The 20,560-nt window shown below is 50.2% G+C and overlaps 2 protein-coding genes across 2 annotated transcripts; both read left to right on the top strand.

Annotated features, from left to right (window-relative positions):
• The first annotated feature begins 237 nt into the window (after positions 1–237).
• On the top strand, positions 238–867 carry LOC130041226 (high affinity copper uptake protein 1-like). Its single transcript, XM_056133291.1, has one exon. The coding sequence runs from the start codon at positions 238–240 to the stop codon at positions 865–867; it is 630 nt and encodes a 209-aa protein (XP_055989266.1).
• A 15,924-nt stretch (positions 868–16,791) lies between these two features.
• LOC130041225 (high affinity copper uptake protein 1-like) lies at positions 16,792–17,340 on the top strand. The gene has a single exon (XM_056133289.1). The coding sequence runs from the start codon at positions 16,792–16,794 to the stop codon at positions 17,338–17,340; it is 549 nt and encodes a 182-aa protein (XP_055989264.1).
• The last annotated feature ends 3,220 nt before the right edge of the window (positions 17,341–20,560 follow it).

Raw genomic sequence — 20,560 nt, 5'->3', positions numbered from 1 at the left:
TCAAAGGAGCTGTTTAGGAAGGGTCAGGGAGGGTCAGGGAGGGCCGGGAGAGTCAGGGAGGTTCAGGGAGGGTCAGGTAGGGTTGGAGAGGGTCAGGGAGGGTGTCCTCCCAGTGTACTTAAGAGTCAAGGCTCCGAGGAGCCTTACTGGTGTCTGTCAAAGATTCTGAGAAGAGGTTGCAGAGCAGGACTGCATCAACCTTCCAGAATCTTCTACGACACAGCTTTTCCTGGGACCATGGACCACTCGCACCATCACTCCAGAATGAGCGCCATGGGCCACCCCAGCGCCCTGGCCCCTCCACCCCAGCCTCCGGCCACTGCGAGGCCCCACTCCCACAGGGGCAGCACACACACGATGCCTATGACCTTCTACTTCGGCTACAGGAACGTGGAGCTGCTGTTCTCAGGGCTGCTGATCGACTCGGCTGAGGCCATGGTCAGGGCAGTTGTGGCCGTGTTTCTGCTGGCCCTGGGCTATGAGGGACTCAAGAGAGCCCTCGAGAGGCTCCATGCCCTGTGCTCGCCTTTCCCCAGACCCGAAGGAGCCTGCCCCCAGGAGACGCCCCGGCCGCAACTGCTGAGCGCCACTCACCTCCTGCAGACGGCGCTGCACGTGTTCCAGGTGGGCCTGAGCTACCTGCTGATGCTGACCGCCATGACCTACAATGCCTACCTGGGCCTGGCGGTGGTGGCGGGGGCCGGCGCCGGCTACTGGCTCTTTGGCGGGAAGAAGGCGGAGGATTCCCGGAACCTTGATAGGAACAAGGTCGAGCTCCATGAGATTTGCGGCGGAAACTCCTGTCCTGCAGGAATGAGCCCTCACCTTCTTGTCCCTCCTGAAGCCTCTGGATTGCAGCTCTTCTGATGAGTTTGACTACTGTGCTAAAGAGCCGACTGCTCCTGGACACAGTCTCCTGATGAGCGGAAACACGCCAGGACATGAAGTCCCTGGACCGCCCCGGACTCCTGGTTTATGGTCCATGTTCTAATGCACAGACTCCATCCCTGGCTCCCTGGATATTATGCTTTCGTTTATGTATTGTGATTATCATGGGTTTTTTGCTTTTTCTTAGTCATGAAAATTGTTTTGAACCCAGAACCCAAATTTCACAATAAAACGCTTGAGCTTTTGGCCTCAATGAATGGAAAGGAGATTCTCCAGAGTGTGTTCCTTGTGTGTGATGGTCTGGCCAGGAATTTCTAGTATGCACACAGGGTGGGGTGTGAAGATCAGGAGGAGGGGCACTTCCCATGGATGTGTGTTCTGGGGGAGGTTGGCTCTTTCATGGGGGTCCTGTTGCTCTTTGGATTGCAATAATTTTGGCAATTTGGAATTTTGTCACTTGGCCAGAGAGAACATACAGGGGGTTGGTGCTTGCCTTGCATGCAGTCAGCAGGTTCAATCCCTGCTTCCTCATCTGTGCTCCACCAGGAGTGATCCCTGAGCAGAGCCAAGAGCACCTACAAGCACCACTTGCCAGCAACCAGAATCACACACACACACACACACACACACGCACAATTAAAATTGATGGGCAAAAAGAAAACTTTCACTTCAGAAAGAAATCTGAAGAACATTTCACTTTGTCTGGTGCCTAGGTCATCATATCCAATGAAACAAGCGTATGAATAGCTTTCTTCTGCTTTGGGGTGTTGTCGTGGGTTGCTGGTGGCCCTAGACTTGCTCTGTGTCCCAGACAGTCAATTATTGTTGTAGCCTGGCCCCAAAAGCAAGCAAACCAAACAGAAATCAAACCAAGGAGACAAAAACCAAATTCAGACACTGGCCAATTTGTTCTCTGCTGCAGTCTCTCTTGCTGGTTGGCAGGCTGGTGGTCTTGCTGCATCCTCACTTGGTACAGAGTTGGGGTGGGACTGGGGTGCAGGGTGAACCTTTATGCATGTTTTCCTATAAGGATTCTAAACCTGTTGTCCTCATGTAGGCTCGAGCCATCGTACAGTGCAGAGAGCACTTACCTTGCTCGTGGCTGACCCAGATTCCATCCCGGTCTCTGCATACGGTTCCCCAAGCCAGCGAGGACTAATCCCTGAACACAGAGCCAGAAATAACCCCAAAGCACCACTCGCTGGGTGCCATCTGAAAAAGCCAAAAATGTTAATCCTCTCCCAAGAGCCTCCCCTTATGGCCTTTGTCCATGTTTATTACCTCTCTGGGCTGCATCCACTCCTCCCAAAGTGCTCACCTCCAGCACAGTTCCTGCTCCCCATTTCTCTGAGAAAATGAACCATCAGAAGAGGATGCATATGGCTCCGGACAACACCAATCGCTGCTGAGACCCAAATCTTGCCCCGACATGCAAGACCCTAAACCGAACAAATGGAAAGAGTGGTAAGCCTTGAGACTTGACACACAGCCCCCAAGGACCACCACAGGACAGAAGAATCCAGTCTAGTCACAATCACGATCACGATCATCCTGTTGTTCGTCAATTGCCTCGAGCAGGCACCAGTAATGTCTCCTTTGTCTTAGACCTGGGATTTTGAAGTGCCATATTCAAGGCTCTTTCAGGGCTAGGAGAATGAGACCCACCATTGTTACTGGTATTTGGCATATTGGGTATGCCACGGGGAGTTTGCCAGTCTCTGCCATGTGGGCAGGTTACATTCGGTAGCCTGCCAGGTTGTCCGAAAGTAAGAATGAGATAATAAGATGTCGCTTCTGGGAGCTGGGTTTTGTAGTCTCTGGATCTTGGCCGTTGATGGGAGTGCACGGCGCCAGGGGGTGAGTTGGTGGGTGTGACCCCTGCCTACTGGAAGATGGAGGATCTGGGTGGAGGATGTCTAGTCATATTTGTAAATTGTCTTTGTTTTAGCCTAATTTATTTTTAAATTTAAAGCAGCTAGAAATACACAGCAGCTTTTAAGAAGAAATGGTATTTTGGGGAAACCGTGTCATAGATAATGCTGAATCACAGGACACGCAGATGGTAGCAAATGCTGGAAACAGTTCACAGTTCATTGATTCACACTCTCAGTATATATTTCCCAGGAACTTTAACAGAATGAGCTCGTGTAAAGAAAAACAGTCTGTTTCCTGCTGGGGCTGGGTTGGATCGGCGCCTGCAGGAGCAAGAAGAGGGGCCACAGAGCCACCCCGAGCCCCACCAAGGGGCCTAATCAGGCTCCGCCTCCCTGCGTCGAGAAATAAACCATCTCTTGAGTCCAGGCAGATCCTCACTGAGGGTGGCCCATGGCTCCAGAGCATAGCTGGGGGAGACCTGAGCAGCGCCGGGTAACCCCAACTCTGCTTGACACCAAGAGGGTGACTAACCCTGGATGGCTGCAGGCTGTTAGGCTCTCCCTGTGGTGTCTGGGCTCAGCCTGGGGTGACTCAGTCCCATGCCCAGTTTCCCCAGCTACCCCGGGAGGGGGCGGGGAGCCTGTCTTGGTGCAGGGCCCAGACATGTGTCCTTGGGGTAGGTTGGGTCTCTGGCCCATGTCAATTGGCAGCGACTCAGAGGAGTGACCTCTGCTGCCCAGTGTCCATCCATGTTCTCTGAGGACAGCAGCCCTGAGCCAGCTCATTCACTGGGTGATGTGCTGGGCTGTGGGTGGGGCGGGGCAAGGACCCTGACCTGGCCACACAGGGCTTTTTGCCTGACATGCAGGGTGAAGCCTGCAGACCCTGACACCACCAGGCGTGGTACAAAGGCCACAAACACACATGTCAGGCCTGGCACTAAACCATCATGCCACAGATCAGGGCTGAATATCCCTGGGACTCTACTCTTTCTAATCCTCCCCCTCCAAAAAATCGACCTCTCTTGACATTCAGTGAATATCTGCTTTTTAACCAATGCCAGCTGTGGTCACGGCTTATGCTGTGCTCAGAAATTATTCCACACAGGCTCAGGGGAGCAGATGGAGTGCAGAGGACCGAACATGGGTTAACTGTGTGCAAGTCAACAGCCTCACCCCTTGACCCAACTCTGCAGCCCTGCTGCCATTCAACTAGGACCAAACAGGTAAAGGAGAGAGCTTAGGGTTTGAATACAAGATGAGATGAGTCTGCTCCCCTTGACTGTCATTGTTGCCAACACAATCTTCAATTCAAGAGGAGCAGGATCCCAGGGAAGATCCCGTCACCCTGAGAAGCATCCTCGGACACTTTCCCCTTGGTCATTGTTTGACCCATCTCTGCCCTCTACTACGTCCTTCCGATGTTTCACCCCAAACAAAGACACCAAAGTTTGCATCAAAGAGCACAAATAGGCATTTATTGTCAAGTTTGGCTTCTGGGTTCACTGACAATAACAAACACCTTTGACTGAAGCTCAGGCTGAAGGAGCTCATCCCTGTCCATGCCCTCCCCCAGGATAACCCCAGAGACAGACACAAAGCAGGGACACGGTCACCAGGGGAGCCAGGAGAAAGGCTGTACATTAGGCAAGGCACGGAAGTGGACCTGAAATCCAGGGGGCAGGGCAGCCAGGGGCTTCATCTCCTGTGAGTGTTGCAGCTCATCGGGAAACAGTGGCCAGGAGTAGCTGCCCGTTAGCTCCGTGGTCTTCAAACTCATTAGAATGGCTGCCACCCAGGTGGCAAGACGAGGAGCCTGTAGGGGCGAAGAACGTGGTCTCATCACCCAGTGGGGCTCAGTTTCCACTGTTACTCTCACTGACCTTGACCAAGACCACATTCATGTCACGGTTCTCTGACTTCGCCAGCTCTGCCTTCTTTCCACCTGATAGCCAGTAGTGATGTCAGCTGAGGGATGCTTGGTTGCCATGGCGGTCAGCATCAGCAATTGACTCAGGACCACCTGGGGCACGTGCAGGGTCATCTGCAGGAGGTGAGCGGCGATCAGCATCTGCTACCGGGGCATCTGCTTGGGGCAGTTTCCAGGTCTTCGAAAGGCAAGCACTGGGCACAAAGCCCCTCCTGCACTTGTGCAGAAGCCCCTTTCGAACTCTCTTGAATTTATCAACTCTCTTGAATTTATCGTAGCATATTGCTAGCAGAAACACAGTCAGGAAGGCTATGGCTACAGCGACGTAAATGGCCAGTTTCGCAAACAGCAGATCCATGTTCTTGTAGTAGAAGGTCCAGGGTGCCATCATCATCATGTTGCTGTGGGGCTGAGGCCATGGGGTGACCGTGGGGTGGTGATGAGGTCCCAGGGAGCTGGTATGGCCCACGGGGCTCATTCCTGCATGATCGTGCAAATAGGCCATTGTCCCAGGAAATGATGCGTCGTAGAAGAGTCTGGAAGGATGATGAAGTCCTGTGCTGCAGCCTCTTCTCAGAGTCTCTGGCAGACACCAGGTGAGGCTAGTCAGGGCCCCTCCTCTTATGTAGTCTGGGAGGACACTCTCCCTGACCCTCCCTGACCCACCCTAAACCTTCCCTGGTTCTCCCTGGAGTACCCTGACCCTCCTTAGAGACTCTCCCTGCAGTCCCTCCCTCTGAGCCAATCTCAGATGGAAAACCTCGATGGAATTAAAAAATCCAAGACAGGAAAAATGCATATCAGCCCTCATTCTATTTCCCAGGAAGGGGAACACAGTCCTGTGAACAGATATTCTGCTCACATCACTAATCATTGGGAGATGCTGTCCAGAACAACGACGAGATGTCATTTCCCGCCAGAGAGACTCCACACATCCAAAAGAACAAGAACAAGATGGCGCAGATGTGGGAAGAAAGGAACTCTCATTCAGTGCTGGTAGGAAGGTCCACTGGGTCTGCCTTCTTGGAAAACAGTATGGGGATTGTTTTCCAAAGAAATACTAGAAATGTAGTTCTTATGACCCAGCAGTGCCACTTATGGGAATATACCCAAGTGGCCAAAAACACACAGCAAAAATGCCATCTTCACTTTCTATGTTCATTGCAGCACCAGTCACAATAACCAGAATCTAGAAACAACCTAAATACCCAAAATTAAATGAGTGCATAAAGAAACTAGGTTACTGGTACCTGCTTGAGCAAATCGATGATCAATGGGATGACAAGTGATAAAAGTGATACAAGTTATCATCATCATCATCATCATCATCATCATCATTATTATTACTGGGCTGGAGCGATAGCACATGCTACATCCGGTGCTGCGGGGCCGAGCCAGGGGAGGACCATCAGGGTGAAATCAGCACTCAAGTCACACAGGGTTCCGTCATTCAGGAGATGGCATGAATGCGTGCGTTTATTCAGAGTACAGGTACAGACTTAAGTATGTTTGCACAACCCACCCAAAAGAAAGGAAAGGCGATGGGACGTGGGAAAGTGGATGGGACAATGAATAGAGCCATGCACCATTGGTCAGTCACCTGGTGACCCTTTCGACCTAATGCTACTGGTCGGAGCGGCCTGCTTTGTCACGGTTTTGACATATCCATAGAGACTATGTTGTTCCTCATACATCATTTACAAATCATTTACGAGGGTGCATTTTCCCCAAACTGAAACCTCATGTACTGGGAAGTTGCCCAGCTTTGAGCAGAACAAAGGGGGAATGAAAAATCAAGCATTCTTTTACTTGGTCAGTAGGCAACATCTCACCCCTTTTTTCCAATTATGGCACACCAGGACCCCTGTCTTAGGTCGTCCGTCGCCCCGCCGTTGTACCCGTCATTGGGGAGAATGCTTTAGCCCCTGTCTTAGGTGTGCGCGGCGGTGACAGAAGTTGCCCGTCATTGGGTATCCTGGGCAAGGGCATACTTCCTTAACCGTGAGGAGGCATAGGGGAGGATTGATGACATTTCTACCAGACCAGGCAGGACCCAGTGTGGCTTGACCAGAATGGAGCGTAGCTCAGAAAAGAGGGGCAGGGGTAGCGTTGGTGGGTGATGGGGATCTCTTTGTTCAGTGATCGGGGGGGGGGGGGGTTCTGTACAGGTCCAGTCCGCACTCCTTCTGCTCCTGCGTTTTCCGGTACAGGCCACCAGATGAGGTTGCTGCAACAGATAAAGAAAGAGGCTTCCCAGGCCCATTAGAAATACCTTTCTGAATAGGGCAGCTCTTTGCTAGTTTCTCTCAGCTGCATAAAGTGAATTTGAGTGATCTGCCGATCAACCCTGCCAATCTGGTTTCTGACAAATGAGACAAGTCGACTCAGGATGCAGGGCCCGAATGTAAGCATCAGTAATAGTATGATCAGAGGGCCTGCTATAGTAGATATCAAGGTGGTGAACCAGGGGGATTGATTAAACCAAGACTCAAACCACCCTTCCTGAGCTTCTCTCTCCTTTTTACGCCGTTTCAGGCCTTCTCTCAGCTTAGCCATGGAATCTCGGACTACCCCCATGTGGTCGGCATAAAAGCAGCACTCTTCTCCCAGCGCTGCACACAGCCCTCTGTTTTTAAGGAAGAGCAAGTCGAGCCCCCTCCTATTTTGCAAGACTACTTCCGACAGGGAGGTTAAGGACTTTTCAAGATGGTTAATAGATTTTTCTATTCGGTCCAGGTCCTCATCAATAGCTGCTCTTAGAGAAGATAGGCCAGAATGTTGGGTTACCAGAGCAGCGATGCCAGTGCCGGCACCTGCCAAGCCTATGCCAAACAGAGTGGCGATGGTTAGTGCAGATATGGGTTCCCTGCGGTTCCTACGCAGGACATCAGGGGAATTGGACCAGTAGTCAAGGGGTATCTCAGCAGGGTGGTATATAATTTTTGGGATAACAATAACCATAAGACAAAATTCTTGGGAGGCATTAAATACTGAGCCTGCCAAGTGGGGAGTTAATCCTGAACGTGAACAGGCCCACCAAGCTCCAATTGTTGGTGAGATCCAGGCGGAGTTACTCCATCCCGGGGACTCTACATTCTGTGCACACAACTCCTTCTTGTTTTGAGGGACTGTACCTACACATGTCCCTTGGCTGCTAATTTGGGTCATGGTCAATCCCTGAGAGTGGACCTTCCACTCTCCAGGGGCTCTGTAATTAACATTGTATGAGGCATTAATACCCATAGCCTCATATAATGGTGGCGTGGGGCTATAGCACAGCCAGCAGGCTTCAGTCAGGTTTGGGGCAGTAGCATTCAGAGTCTGATATGTGGCTTCGATAAGACTCCTGAGGGGATTAATGATTGGGCCAAAACTGGGTTTTGGGATGGATAGGCCAGCTGTAACAGGAGGTGGTGTCGCCTTAGGGCCAGCCGTGGTAGTGATGGTGGGCTTAAGAGGGAGTTTTGGAGCCTCAAGTGCCTGGTTAGGGCCTAGCGGAACCTGCTGCACAGGTTCGATTTTTAAGAGGATCTGCAGGATAACCCCATGCCATGGCCTGCTATACCACATAAGTCCCCAGTTCAGGCCGTTGACCCATCAGGTCTCCGACCTTCCCTTATCGGTGAAGGAGATTTTGACCAGAAGCATTTGGGGGTGGTATTGTACAGAATATGATCCATATCTCAGTGGCACAGCATAAGAAATATTAACCAGGTCGTGGTCAACCGACCATTTCCAATAGCCATTGTTAGAATCTACGCAAGACCAGCTGGCACAGTAGTAAGATTCAGGGCCACCGCAGGTTCTCCTCCATTGGCCTGTCCGGAACCCGGGGCAGGTAAAAAAGCCATTGCGTCTCATAGAGGCTCTGGTCCCAGGCCTTTCAAAACCATCCTGAAAGGGGTAGGCGTCTTCCAGGGAAAAATATAAGTCGGGGAAGCACTGATTCAGGGGTGCTGCGTCGCAGCTTGTGGTACTCCAAACCTTGTAGTCCTCTCCACTCCTGATGACCCAGGTCTGCTTGAATGGTTGGTGTCGATTGGCATGGGTTTCCGTAGGGTCCTTCATTAATAATATAACGAGGGTCCAGGTGACAAGCGTCGTTGTGGTCATTTTGTTCCTGTGGAAAAAAGGAGAAGGAAATTCGTCTCAGGGCTAAGTACCCTGGAGGTGAGTTTCATTATTTTTCCCAGCTGTGGGGGACAAATGATCGGGGGGTTCATGTATTGGCCTGACCAGGCGTTCCGGTACCCAAATGGGTTTTTCTGCATTAGTTGGATATACACAGACTGCGCCTCTGACTCTGGCAAGTATCGCTGCCAGTGGTTGCCAGGTTCCTGAGGACAGATCCTTCCATTTCACCATTGCCTTAAGGGGAGCCGGAGTAGCGAAGTGACGTTGGGCTGCACTGCGGCCCGAATCATCGAGGAGCAAAAAATTTAAAATGAATAAGGTTGTGGATAGGAGCGCTTGTGGCCCTTGACATCCTTGGTAGATCTCACCCTCTTTTGTTTTAGAAATATAAGTTTTGAGATGTCGGTGCGCTCGCTCCATGATAGCCTGTCCTTGGGGGTTATAGGGAACGCCTGTTGTATGTGCAATATCCCAGGTTTCACAAAAGGAATGAAAGGCGTGGCTTGTATAGGCCGGTCCATTGTCAGTTTTAATTTGCCTGGGACTTCCCATATATGAGAAAGCGGCGGTAAGGTGATCTATAACATGTTTCGTTTTTTCCCCGGCATGTAGTGAGGCAAAAATCATGCCCGAGTGTGTGTCTATCGAGACATGGAGAAAATGCCGGTTACCCAATGAATTAGTGTGGGTCACATCCATTTGCCAAATATCATTTGCTCTCAATCCTCTAGGATTGACTCCCAGGGATGGGGAATGTATATAAGGAGCGCAAGCGGGACAGACATTGGTTATGGAGAGAGCCTCAGCTTTGGAACAACCCGTATGAAAACGAAGAGACTGGGCACTAAGGTGGAATTTTTTATGTAGCAGTATGGCCTTATCATATTCTAGGGATGTCATTATTAAGTGGGTAGCTTTATCTGCTCGTTCATTACCTTCTGCAAGGGGTCCCGGGAGGCCAGAGTGTCCTCTAATATGACCCACAAAGAGGGGGTCCTTCCTAGCCCAAATCAACAGTTGTAATGTTTGTAATTGAGATACAATTTTCGAGCCCTCACCTATGTGGGGTGCTGTTTCTAATTGGGGGAAGATATTGGCAACATACACACTATCAGTGTAAATATTGAGGGGCTCATTAGGGAATGTCTGCAAGGCCAATAATACAGCAGTTACTTCTGCAAATTGCGCCGAGGTTTCTGCAAGCTGTATGGCGTGAACAACCTGCCCATCAACCACTACGGCTCGACCGCTTTTAGAGCCCACAGTAAAGAGGGTCCGTGCACCCGGAAGGGGGGGTGGTCTTAATGATTCGAGGTAAGATAATAGTGCAAATCCTGAAGCTTTGCAGGAGTTTATGTTTGGGATATGCCTGTGTAATTTGGCCTTTAAAGGAGCAGACAGAAAGGCACCAGGAATCATCATATTGTATCAGATTATTAATCATTTCTTTGGAATAGGGAATGACCAATATGTCCATATCCTTAGCAAAGAGTGCACACCCTATGGTTCTGGCCTTCCAGAGTAATTGAGAAACTAAGGTGGGATAGGGAATCACCATTCGGGTGGGAGAAGCTGAGAGATGGACCCAATATAATGGACCAGTCTGCCAGAAAACTCCAGTTGGGGCAAACTCTGAAGCAAGCACTATAAATTGTAGTGGTAGATTGTAATCAATATGGTGTATTTGCATTTCTTCTAAGGCATCCTCTGCTTTTCTAAGAGCCAATTGTGTCTCAGGGATCAAATGACGAGGTGAGGAGGGGTCGGAATCCCCCTTCAATAGTTCGAAAAGAGGTTTGAGCTCTCCCGTGGGCAGGGAGAAGGATGGTTGGAGCCATTGGAGTTCTCCCAAAAACTGTTGCCATTGGTGTAGAGTCTTTAAACGAGAGGTGGCAAACTGTATTTTTTGAGGCGCTATTTCCACCTTGTTTATGGTGTATCCTAAATATCTGTATGGGTGGGAGATCTGTACTTTGTCCGGGGAGATTACAAGGCCTGCTGATTCCAGGGCGACCCGGACATGATCATAGAGTTGAAGTAACAGGTCTTTGGTGGGGCAGGCGGCTAAGATGTCATCCATATAATGAATCAAAAGTGCGTTGGGGAAACGAGCCCGGACTGGCGCTAAAACCGCTGCAACATATATCTGACACATAGTGGGATTATTAGTCATGCCCTGGGGAAGGACCACCCATTGGTAGCACTGATAGGGCTCCTGAAAATTGGGGGAAGGTAGAGAGAAGGCAAATCTTTGACAATCTTTAGGAGCTAATGGAATATTGAAAAAACAATCTTCAAGATCTATCACTAACAATTGCCAGGACTTTGGTATAGCGGAGGGATGGGGGAGCCCTGGCTGCAGGGCCCCCATTGGATGCACGGTGGCATTGACTGCTCTGAAATCTTGCAATAATCTCCACCCACCTGTGATTTTCCTTATAACAAAGACTGGGGTATTCCAGGGAGATGTGGATGGGTTAATGTGCCCCTTTTCTAATTGCTCAGATACTAGGGCATGTGCGGCCTATAATTTCTCTTTAGGTAGGGGCCACTGCTCCACCCAGACTGGATCATCTGATTTCCAGGTAATGGGGGTGGGGGGAGTCCGCACAACAGTGGCCCCGATTAAAAAGGCTTATGTTCCGGCCCAGGGGTTGCGGCCCCTTCCAGTTCTTCCACAGGCATCAGAGTTATGGGGTCCCCTTGCCCCAGGGCTGGATAATCACTAGTAATATGGGCTATAGTCCGGAAAGAAACCGGGGGGGGGGTCTGGAGGTGGCCAGGCAGTGTGACTAGAACTGCGCCCATGGCCGAGAGTGTATCTCGCCCCCAAAGATTGGTGGGGAGGTCTGGGACCAGAGAGGAGCTGCTTTTCTTCTGTGTCTAGATCGGGGGCAAGAGGAGTCTGGCTCCCACATTCAGAAATCACGGGAACTTCGGCATATTCATGTTCTGCTATATCATTGCCCTAGGTAAAGGTAAAGGCCCTCCCGTTGATCGTCGATTTGCTCGAGCGGGCCCAGTAACGTCTCCATTGGAGACTTTGTTGTTACTGTGTCTGGCATATCGAATACTCTCGGTAGCTTGCCGGGCTCTCCGAGAGGGGCGGAGGAATCGAACTCGGGTCGGCCATGTTGGCCGCTTGTAAGGCGAACGCCCTACCCACTGTGCTATTGCTCTAGGGCTGGAGCGATAGCACAGTGGGTAGGGCGTTTGCCTTACAAGCGGCCAACATGGCCGACCCGAGTTCGATTCCTCCGCCCCTCTCGGAGAGCCCGGCAAGCTACCGAGAGTATTCGATATGCCAGACACAGTAACAACAAAGTCTCCAATGGAGACGTTACTGGGCCCGCTCGAGCAAATCGACGATCAACGGGAGGGCCTTTACCATTACCTTTATCATTGCCAGCGTCCCCCTGCAGAGAGCGCCCTGTTACTTCCTCCTGGATTTCCCCGAAGGTTTTTTGGAGGTCACACAGCTGTTCCTGCACCCGGACAGGGTGGTTTTCAGCGCATCTTTAACCAATCTCCAGAGAGAGAATGTAGCGATGGGAACCCTATCCGACCCCCTATCTCTGTGGGCTCTCTGTAGATCTATCTTAACCTGTTCCCAGTCACAGATTTTGAATTCTCCCCCTGTCAGGAACCAAGGGCTGACTTCCCCTATTACTGTAATGAACTCGAGTGCGGTCCTAAACTTAATAGCAGTTCCCTGCTGTTTCAGTAACTCAGTCAACTTGGTGGCCAGCCGAGTTTTTGAGTCAGAATTTCCCATGGTACCATGCACTGTTTAATCCCCCGCTTATATGCGGGTTTTCCCCCTGCCTATACACAGGCTCTCCCCCTGCCTATGCACAGGTGAGCCCTGCCCGGTTCTCCCTCGTACCTGATCTCAGTGGGACTTCCACTTGCTGCATCCGGCGTTGTGGGGCCGAGCCAGGGGAGGGCTGTCAGGTTGAAATCAGCACTCAAGTCACACAGGGTTCCGTCATTCAGGAGATGGCATGAATGCATGCGTGCGTTTATTCAGAGCACAGGAACAGACTTAAGTATGTTTGCACAACCCACCCAAAAGAAAGGAAAAGGGGATGGGACGTGGGAAAGTGGATGGGACGATGAATAAAGCCATGCACCATTGGTCAGTCACAGTGGGCAGAGCCATGCACCGTTGGTCAGCCACCTGGTGACCCTTTCGACCTAATGCTACTGGTCGGAGCGGCCTGCTTTGTTACAGTTTTGACATATTCATAGAGACTGTGCTGTTCCTCATACATCATTTACAAATCATTTACAAGGGTGCATTTTCCCCAAACTGAAACCTCCTGTACTGGGAAGTTGCCCAGCTTTGAGCAGGACAAAAAAGGGGGAATGAAAAATCAAGCATTCTTTTACTTGGTCAGTAGGCAACAATTGGCAACTACCGCCTGATCTGCCTTTTGTCTGTCCTCTACAAGCTGTTCACTTGAGTCATCCTGAATAGGATTAGCAGAACACCAGATGAAGGACAACCATGTGAGCAAGCCGGCTTCCGAAAAGGATTCAGCACCATCGACCATATCCAAATGCTAACCAAGCTCATTGAGGTTTCTCAGGAGTTCAAGATGCCATTCTGTCTAACGTTCATTGATTTAAAGAAGGCCTTTGATTCTGTTGATACTGAAGCAGTCATCGAAGCCCTAGCCAAACAGGGCGTTCACACTCAATACATCAGGATCCTCCATGAGCTGTATTACGGATTCACTACCAGGACCTCACCATTCTATAAGGAAGCGATCATCCATATCAAGAGAGGGGTTCGGCAGGGTGATACCATTTCACTGAAACTCTTCACTGCCACCCTCCAGAACATCATGCGATGACGGGAATGGGAAGGAATGGGAGTGAAGATAGGTGGTTGGCAACTACACAACTCCGCTTCACTGATAACATCATTCTAATAACACCAAACATTAGCCAAGCAACAGAAATGCTGGCCGACTTTGACCATGAGTGTGGAAAGGTCAGACTACAGCTGACTTTCACAAAGACAATGTTTATGAGAAAGGTTCTCATCCCTAATGTTCCATTCACTTATGACAGAACAAACATCTCTGAATGTAACAGTTATGTATACCTAGGTTGAGAAGTCAACATGACGAATAACCTGGCACCTGAGTTGCACAGGAGGAAGAGAGTGGCTTGGAATGCCTTCAAGAGTGTCGAAGAAATAGCTAAGAGTATGAAGAGCCTCCGGCTGCGGGCACATCTCTTCGATTCCACTGTTCTTCCTGCATTAACATACGCTTTAGAGATCTGGGCCCTACGAAAACAGAATGAGAATGCTATTTGGGTCTCCCAAAGAGGAATCGAAAGAACTATGCCTGAAGTATCACGCTTCACTCGAGTGAGAGAAAGAATTTGGCATTCTGACCATTGACAATCAAGAATCAGGGAAGCTGTCTCATTTGCCAAGGCGTCGAAAATTAGATGGGCTGGACATGTAATGTGATTTGGAGACGACCTCTGAAGTAGAGCCGTTACCGACTGAATTCCACAGGATGTCAAAAGATCACGTGGCTGCCACCTACAAGATGGTCAGACTTCTTCATCAAGGCCCTGAACAATCAGTTTGAGGCTCTTCATGTTCCTGGAGCAAGCAGACGCCACTGGGCTATATTAGCACGTGACAGGGACGAGTGGAGATGTTACTGGCGCCCGCTTAAGCAAATCAATGAGTAAAGGGATGTTATATGATCAAGTGATCAAGTGATTTCTAAACTACTTCATTTTGTTTGTTTGTTTGTTTGTGGTTTGGGGCCACACCCAACTGTACCAAGGGCTACTGCTGGCCCTGCATTCAGGGATCACTCCTGGCAGGACTGCGGGATCATATGGGATGCTGGGATTGAACTCATGCTGGCAGTGTCCAAGTCAAGCACCCTACCTGCTGTACTATCACTCAGTCTCCTAAACTACTTTACTGTTTTTTATATTCATTTATTTTTTAAAAATATTATTAAATGAATCACTGTGAGATACAGTTACAGATTTACAAACTTTTGTGATTACATTTCAGTCATACAATGATCGTGTACCATCCCTTCACCAGTGCCCATTTTCCACCACCAATGTTCCCAGTATCCCTCCTACCACTTCCACCCCCATCCCCACCTGCCTCTGTGCCAGGCAGATTTTCTCTTACTCTCTCTTTTTGGGTGTATGGTTCACAGTATGGGTACTAAACTGGCCATATGATCGATCCAGAGTCTACTTTCAGCACACATCTCTCATCCTGAGCGAGCCCTCCAAGCATCAATTACTTGGTGGTCCCAGGAGGATTGCTCCATGGCTTGGAATCTGGTCTCATATGCTGGGGGTCGGGGAGGGGGAAAGGCAGCTGAGATAGAGAAAGGACCCCAAGCTACTTTAAATTTAAAAATTTTCATTTCATTTCATTTCATCATCCTGTTATTCGTTGATTGCCTTGAGCAGGCCCCAGTAACGTCTCTTTCATCCTAGCCCTGAGATTATATTCAAGGCTGTTTAGGAGAATTTAAAAATAAGCTAGGCATAAACCGAAAAGAGCCACAAATATTATTTAGACAGGATGCTTTTAAGCTGTGGTTGTGGGGGCTGTGTGTCACGTTTTAGGGTTCACCCCTGTTTCCACTCCTTCATCTTCGGTGCTCGAAACATGCTTCCCGGGGTGAGGACTGCTTGCTGAGACACAGTGAAGATGTGGGTCTCAGCCCAGACAGAGGGTGGGTGTCCCAGGTGGGTGTTCACTTCCTCTACTGATGGTTCATTTCCTCAGGGAAATGGGGAGAAGAACTGCGTTGATGGTGAGCACTGTGGGAGGAGGTGGGCACATTTAGAGAGGAAATAAAGATGAAGGAAGATCACCAGGTGGAGTTCTGGTGGGACAGGATTAACTCTGGTGTTTTGTTTTGTTTGTTTGTTTGTTTGTTTTTTGGATAACACCTGGTGATTCTTTGGGCTTCTTGCTCTGTAACAAGGGATTGCTCCTGATAGGCTCAGGGGACAATATAGTGTGCTCAGGTGTGACCCGTGGCAGTGTGCTGGGGCCGACATGTAGCATTATAGCACTGCCCTCCCATTGTTCATCGATTTGCTCAAGCAGGCCCAGTAACATCTACGTTTTTTGAGACTTGTTGTGTTGGGGTCGGGAGTTCCCTAGCCCTGGGAGGCACGGAGAGACCAGACAGACAACATTCCTGCAGGAATTCAAGCAGGGTTTTATTCAGACCAGCATGCTAGGGCTCTGCAACATACCCAAGGGAGGGAGGGAGCTAGCCGGGCTGGGTGACTGGTCTCAGAACCAAATATCAAGTGTTCTTGGGATGAATAGCTGCTCCATCTCTGCGAAATAGAGCCCTTGCTGATGTATCTTTTTTTTTTTCTGTCTTCTATTTGTCAGTTACTTTCTATTGAGGCTTTAAAATTTGAGATTCTTTTGCAGACCACAACACCCAAAAGGAGAGAGAGAACACAGGGGATTGCCCTGCCACAGAGGCAGGGGGGGATGGGGGAATGGGGGTGGGGGGGATATTATCCATGGTGGTGGAAAATGGGCACTGGTGGAGGGATGGGTATCTGATCATTGTATAATCAAACCCAAGCACAAAAAATTGTAAATCTACGACTGTACCTCATGGTGTTTCACTAATAAAAAAAATTAAAAAAGAAATTTGAGATTCTCTCAGAGAGAGGAACGCCAACTAGTGTTTCAAAGCAGCTGTTTAAAAAAGGGTCAGGGAGGATCAGGGAGGGCCAGGAGAGTCAGGGAGGTTCAGGGAGGGTCAGGTAGGGTTGGGGATGGTCGGGGAGGGTCTCCTCGCAGTGTACATAAGAGTCAAGGCTCCGAGGAGCCTTACCTGGTGTCTGCCAGAGACCCAGAGAAGAGGCTGCAGTGCAGGACTCCATAAGACTCCCAGAATCTTCTATGACACATTCATTCCTGGGACCATGGACCACTCGCACCATCACTCCGGGATGAGCGTCATGGGTCACCCCAGCGCCCCGGCTCCTCCACCCCAGCCTCCGGCCACCTCGGGGCCCCACTCCCACGGGGGCAGCACACACATGATGCCCATGACCTTCTACTTTGGCTACAGGAACTTGGAGCTGCTGTTCTCGGGGCTGCTGATCGACTCGGCTGCGGCCATGGCTGTGGCTGTTGTGGCCATGTGTCTGCTGGCCCTGGGCTACGAGGGACTCAAGAGAGCCCGGGAGAGACTCCATGCCCAGTGCTCGCCTTTCCCCAGACCCGACGGAACTTGCCCCAAGGAGACGCCCAATCAGCAGCTGCTGAGTGCCGCTCACCTCCTGCAGACGGCGCTGCACGTGTTCCAGGTGGGCCTGAGCTACCTGCTGATGCTGACCGCCATGACCTACAACGCCTACCTGGGCCTTCCCAGGGAAGATCCCATCACCCTGAGAAGCATCCTCGGACACTCTCCTCTCAGTCATTGGTTCACCCAACTCTGCCCTCTACTATGTCCTTTCGATGTTTAACCCCAAACAAAGACACCAAAGTTCGCGTCAAAGAGCACAAATGGGCATTTATTGTCAAGTTTGGCTTCTGGGTTCACTGAGAATAACAAACGCCTTTGGCTGAAGCTCAAGCTGAAGGAGCTCTTCCCTGTCCATGCCCTCCCCCAGGATAACCCCAAAGACAGACACAAAGCAGGAACACGGGCACCAGGGGAGCCAGGAGGGAGGCTGTACATTAGACAAGGCACAGAAGTGGACCTGAAACCCAGGGGGCAGGGCAGCCAGGGGCTTCATCTCCTGTGAGTTTTGCAGCTCATCGGGAAACAGTGCCAGGAGTAGCTGCCCGTTAGCTCCATGATCGTCAAACTCATTAGAATGGCTGCCACCCAGGTGGCAAGTCGAGGAGCCTGTAGGGGCGAGAAATGTGGTCTCATCGCCCAGCGGGACTCAGTTTCCACTGTCACTCTCACTGACCTTGACCAAGACCACATTCTTCTCATGGTTGTCTGACTTCGCCAGCTCTGCCTTCTTTCCACCTGAGAGCCAGTAGTGATGCCAGCTGAGGGATGCTTGGTTGCCATGGCGGTCAGCATCAGCAGTTGGCACAGGACCACATGGGGCACGTGCAACGTCATCTCCTGGAGGTGAGCGGCGATCAGCATCTGCTACCGGGGCATCTGCTTGGGGCACGTTCCAGGTCTCTGAAAGGCAAGCACTGGGCACAAAGCCCCACTTGCTCTTGTGCAGAAGCCTCTCGCGAACTCTCTTGAATTTATCGCAGCATATCGCTAGCAGAAACACAGTCAGGAAAGCTATGGCTACAGCGAAGCAAACGGCCAGTTTAGCAAACAGCAGATCCATGTTCTTGTAGTAGAAGGTCCAGGGCGCCGTCGTCATCATGTTGCCGTGGGATTGAGGCCATGGGGTGGCCGTGGGGTGGTGAGAAGATCCCAGGGAGCTGGTATGGCCCACAGGGCTCATTCCGGCATGATCGTGCAAGTAGGCCATTGTCCAGGAAAAGATGGTTCGTAGAAGAGTCTGGAAGGATGATGAAGTCCCGTGCTGCAGCCTCTTCTCAGAGTCTCTGGCAGACACCAGGTGAGGCTAGTCAGGGCCCCTCCTCTTATGTAGTCTGGGAGGAGACCCTCCCTGACCCTCCCTGACCCTCCCTGACCCACCCTACACCTTCCCTGGTCCTCTCTGGAGTACCCTGACCCTCCTTAGAGACTCTCCCTACAATCCCTCCCTCTGAGCCAATCTCACATGGAAAGCCTCAATGGAAGTAATTAAAAAATCCAAGACAGGAAAAATGCATATCAGCACTCATTCTATTTTCCAGGAAGGGGAACACAGTCCTGTGAACAGAAATTCTGCTCACATCACTAATCATTGGGAAATGCTGTCCAGAACAACGACGAGATATCATTTCCCACCAGAGAGTCTGCCGCACTACCAAAAGAACAAGAACAAGGTGGCACGGATGCGGGAAGAAAGGAACACTCGTTCAATGCTGGTAGGAAGGCCAACTGGGCCTGCCTTCTTGGAAAACAGTATGGGGATTCTTTTCCAAAGAAATACTAGACATGGAGTTCTTATGACCCAGCAGTGCCACTTATGGGAATATACCCAAGTGGCCAAAAACACACAGCAAAAATGCCATCTTCACTTCCTATGTTCATTGCAGCACCAGTCACAATAACCAGAATCTGGAAACAATCTAAATACCCAAAATTAAATGAGTGCATAAAGGAACTAGGTTACTGGCACCTGCTTGAGCAAATCAATGATCAATAGGATGACAAGTAATAAAAGTGATACAAGTTATTATTATTATTATTATTATTATTATTGGGCTGGAGTGATAGCACAGTGGGTAGGGCATTTGCCTTGCACGAGGCCCAAATGGCCCATGTGACCAACCTGAGTTCGATTCCTCCGTCCCTCCCAGAGAGCACAGCAAGCTATCAAGAGTATCTCGCCTGCACGGCAAAGCCCGGCAAGCTTCTCGTGATGTATTCCATATACCAAGCACATTAACAACAAGTCTCAAGATGGAGACGTTACTGGGCCGGCTTGAGCAAATCAATGAACAATGGGGGGACAGTGTAAATTGACAGTGCATTATTATTATCGGTGGGCCAGAGCGATAGCACAGTGGGTAGGGCATTTGCCTAGCACACAGCTGACCCAGGTTTGATTCCTCTGTCCCTCTCAGAGAGCCCAGCAAGTTACCGAGAATATACTGCCTGCATTGCAGAGCCTGGCAAGCTCACCATGGCGTATCCAATATGCCGAAAACAGTAACAACAAGTTTCACAATGGAAAAGTTACTGGTGCCCACTCGAGCAAATCGATGAACAATGGTTGGACAGTGCTACCGTGCAGTGCTATTCACTTAATCACTTAACTTCCCGTTAGTCGTCGATTTGCTCGAGCGGGCGCCAGTAACGTCTCCATTTGTCCCTGTCGCGTGCTAGTGTAGCCCAATGGCATCTGTTCGCTCTGGGATCATGAAGAGCCTCAAACCGATCGTTCGTGATCTTCACAAAGAAGTCTGATCATCTGGTAGGTGGGCGGCCACATGGTCTTTTGACATCCCGTGGAATCCAGTCAGTAACAGCTCTAGTCCAGCGGTCGTCTTTAAATCTCATTACGTGACCAGCCCATCTGATTTTTGACACCTTGGCAAATGAGACAGCATCCCTGATTCTTGATTGTCGATGGATGTCAGAACTCAGAATTTTTTCTCTCATTTGAGTGAAACGTGATATTCCAATAATAGCTCTTTCTATTCTTCTTTGGGAGACCTGAATAGCGTTCTCATCCTGTTTGCATAGGGCCCAGGTCTCTGAGGCATATGTTAATGCAGGAAGAACAGTGGAATCAAAGAGATGTGCCCAGAGCCAGAGGTTCTTCGTCCTCTTAGCTATTTCTTCAACGTTCTTGAAGGTGTTCCAAGCCGCTCTCTTCCTCCTGCACAGCTCGGGTGCCAGGTCATTTGTCATGTTGACTTCTCGACCTAGGTACACATAGCTGTTGCATTCGGAGATGGTCGTTCCATTGAGAGCGAATGGGGCATCAGGAACGAGGCTGTTTCTCATAAACATTGTCTTTCGTAAGATTCAGCTGTAGTCCTACCTTTCCACATTCACGGTCAAAGTCGGTCAGCCAGCATTTGTGCCACTTGGCTGATGTTTGGTGTTATTAAAACAATGTCATCAACAAAGTGGAGGTGGTGTAG

The sequence above is a fragment of the Sorex fumeus genome, unplaced genomic scaffold, assembly GCF_029834395.1.
Source record: "Sorex fumeus unplaced genomic scaffold, SorFum_2.1 ptg000098l, whole genome shotgun sequence".
NCBI lineage: Eukaryota > Metazoa > Chordata > Mammalia > Eulipotyphla > Soricidae > Sorex > Sorex fumeus.
Note: the sequence above shows the minus strand (reverse complement) of the source record. Positions and strands in the feature narration are given on the sequence as shown.

Bases quoted from the DNA above. Each gene is read 5' to 3' on its own strand.
- LOC130041226 (XM_056133291.1), top strand. From the start codon at position 238: ATGGACCACTCGCACCATCACTCCAGAATGAGCGCCATGGGCCACCCC.
- LOC130041225 (XM_056133289.1), top strand. From the start codon at position 16,792: ATGGACCACTCGCACCATCACTCCGGGATGAGCGTCATGGGTCACCCC.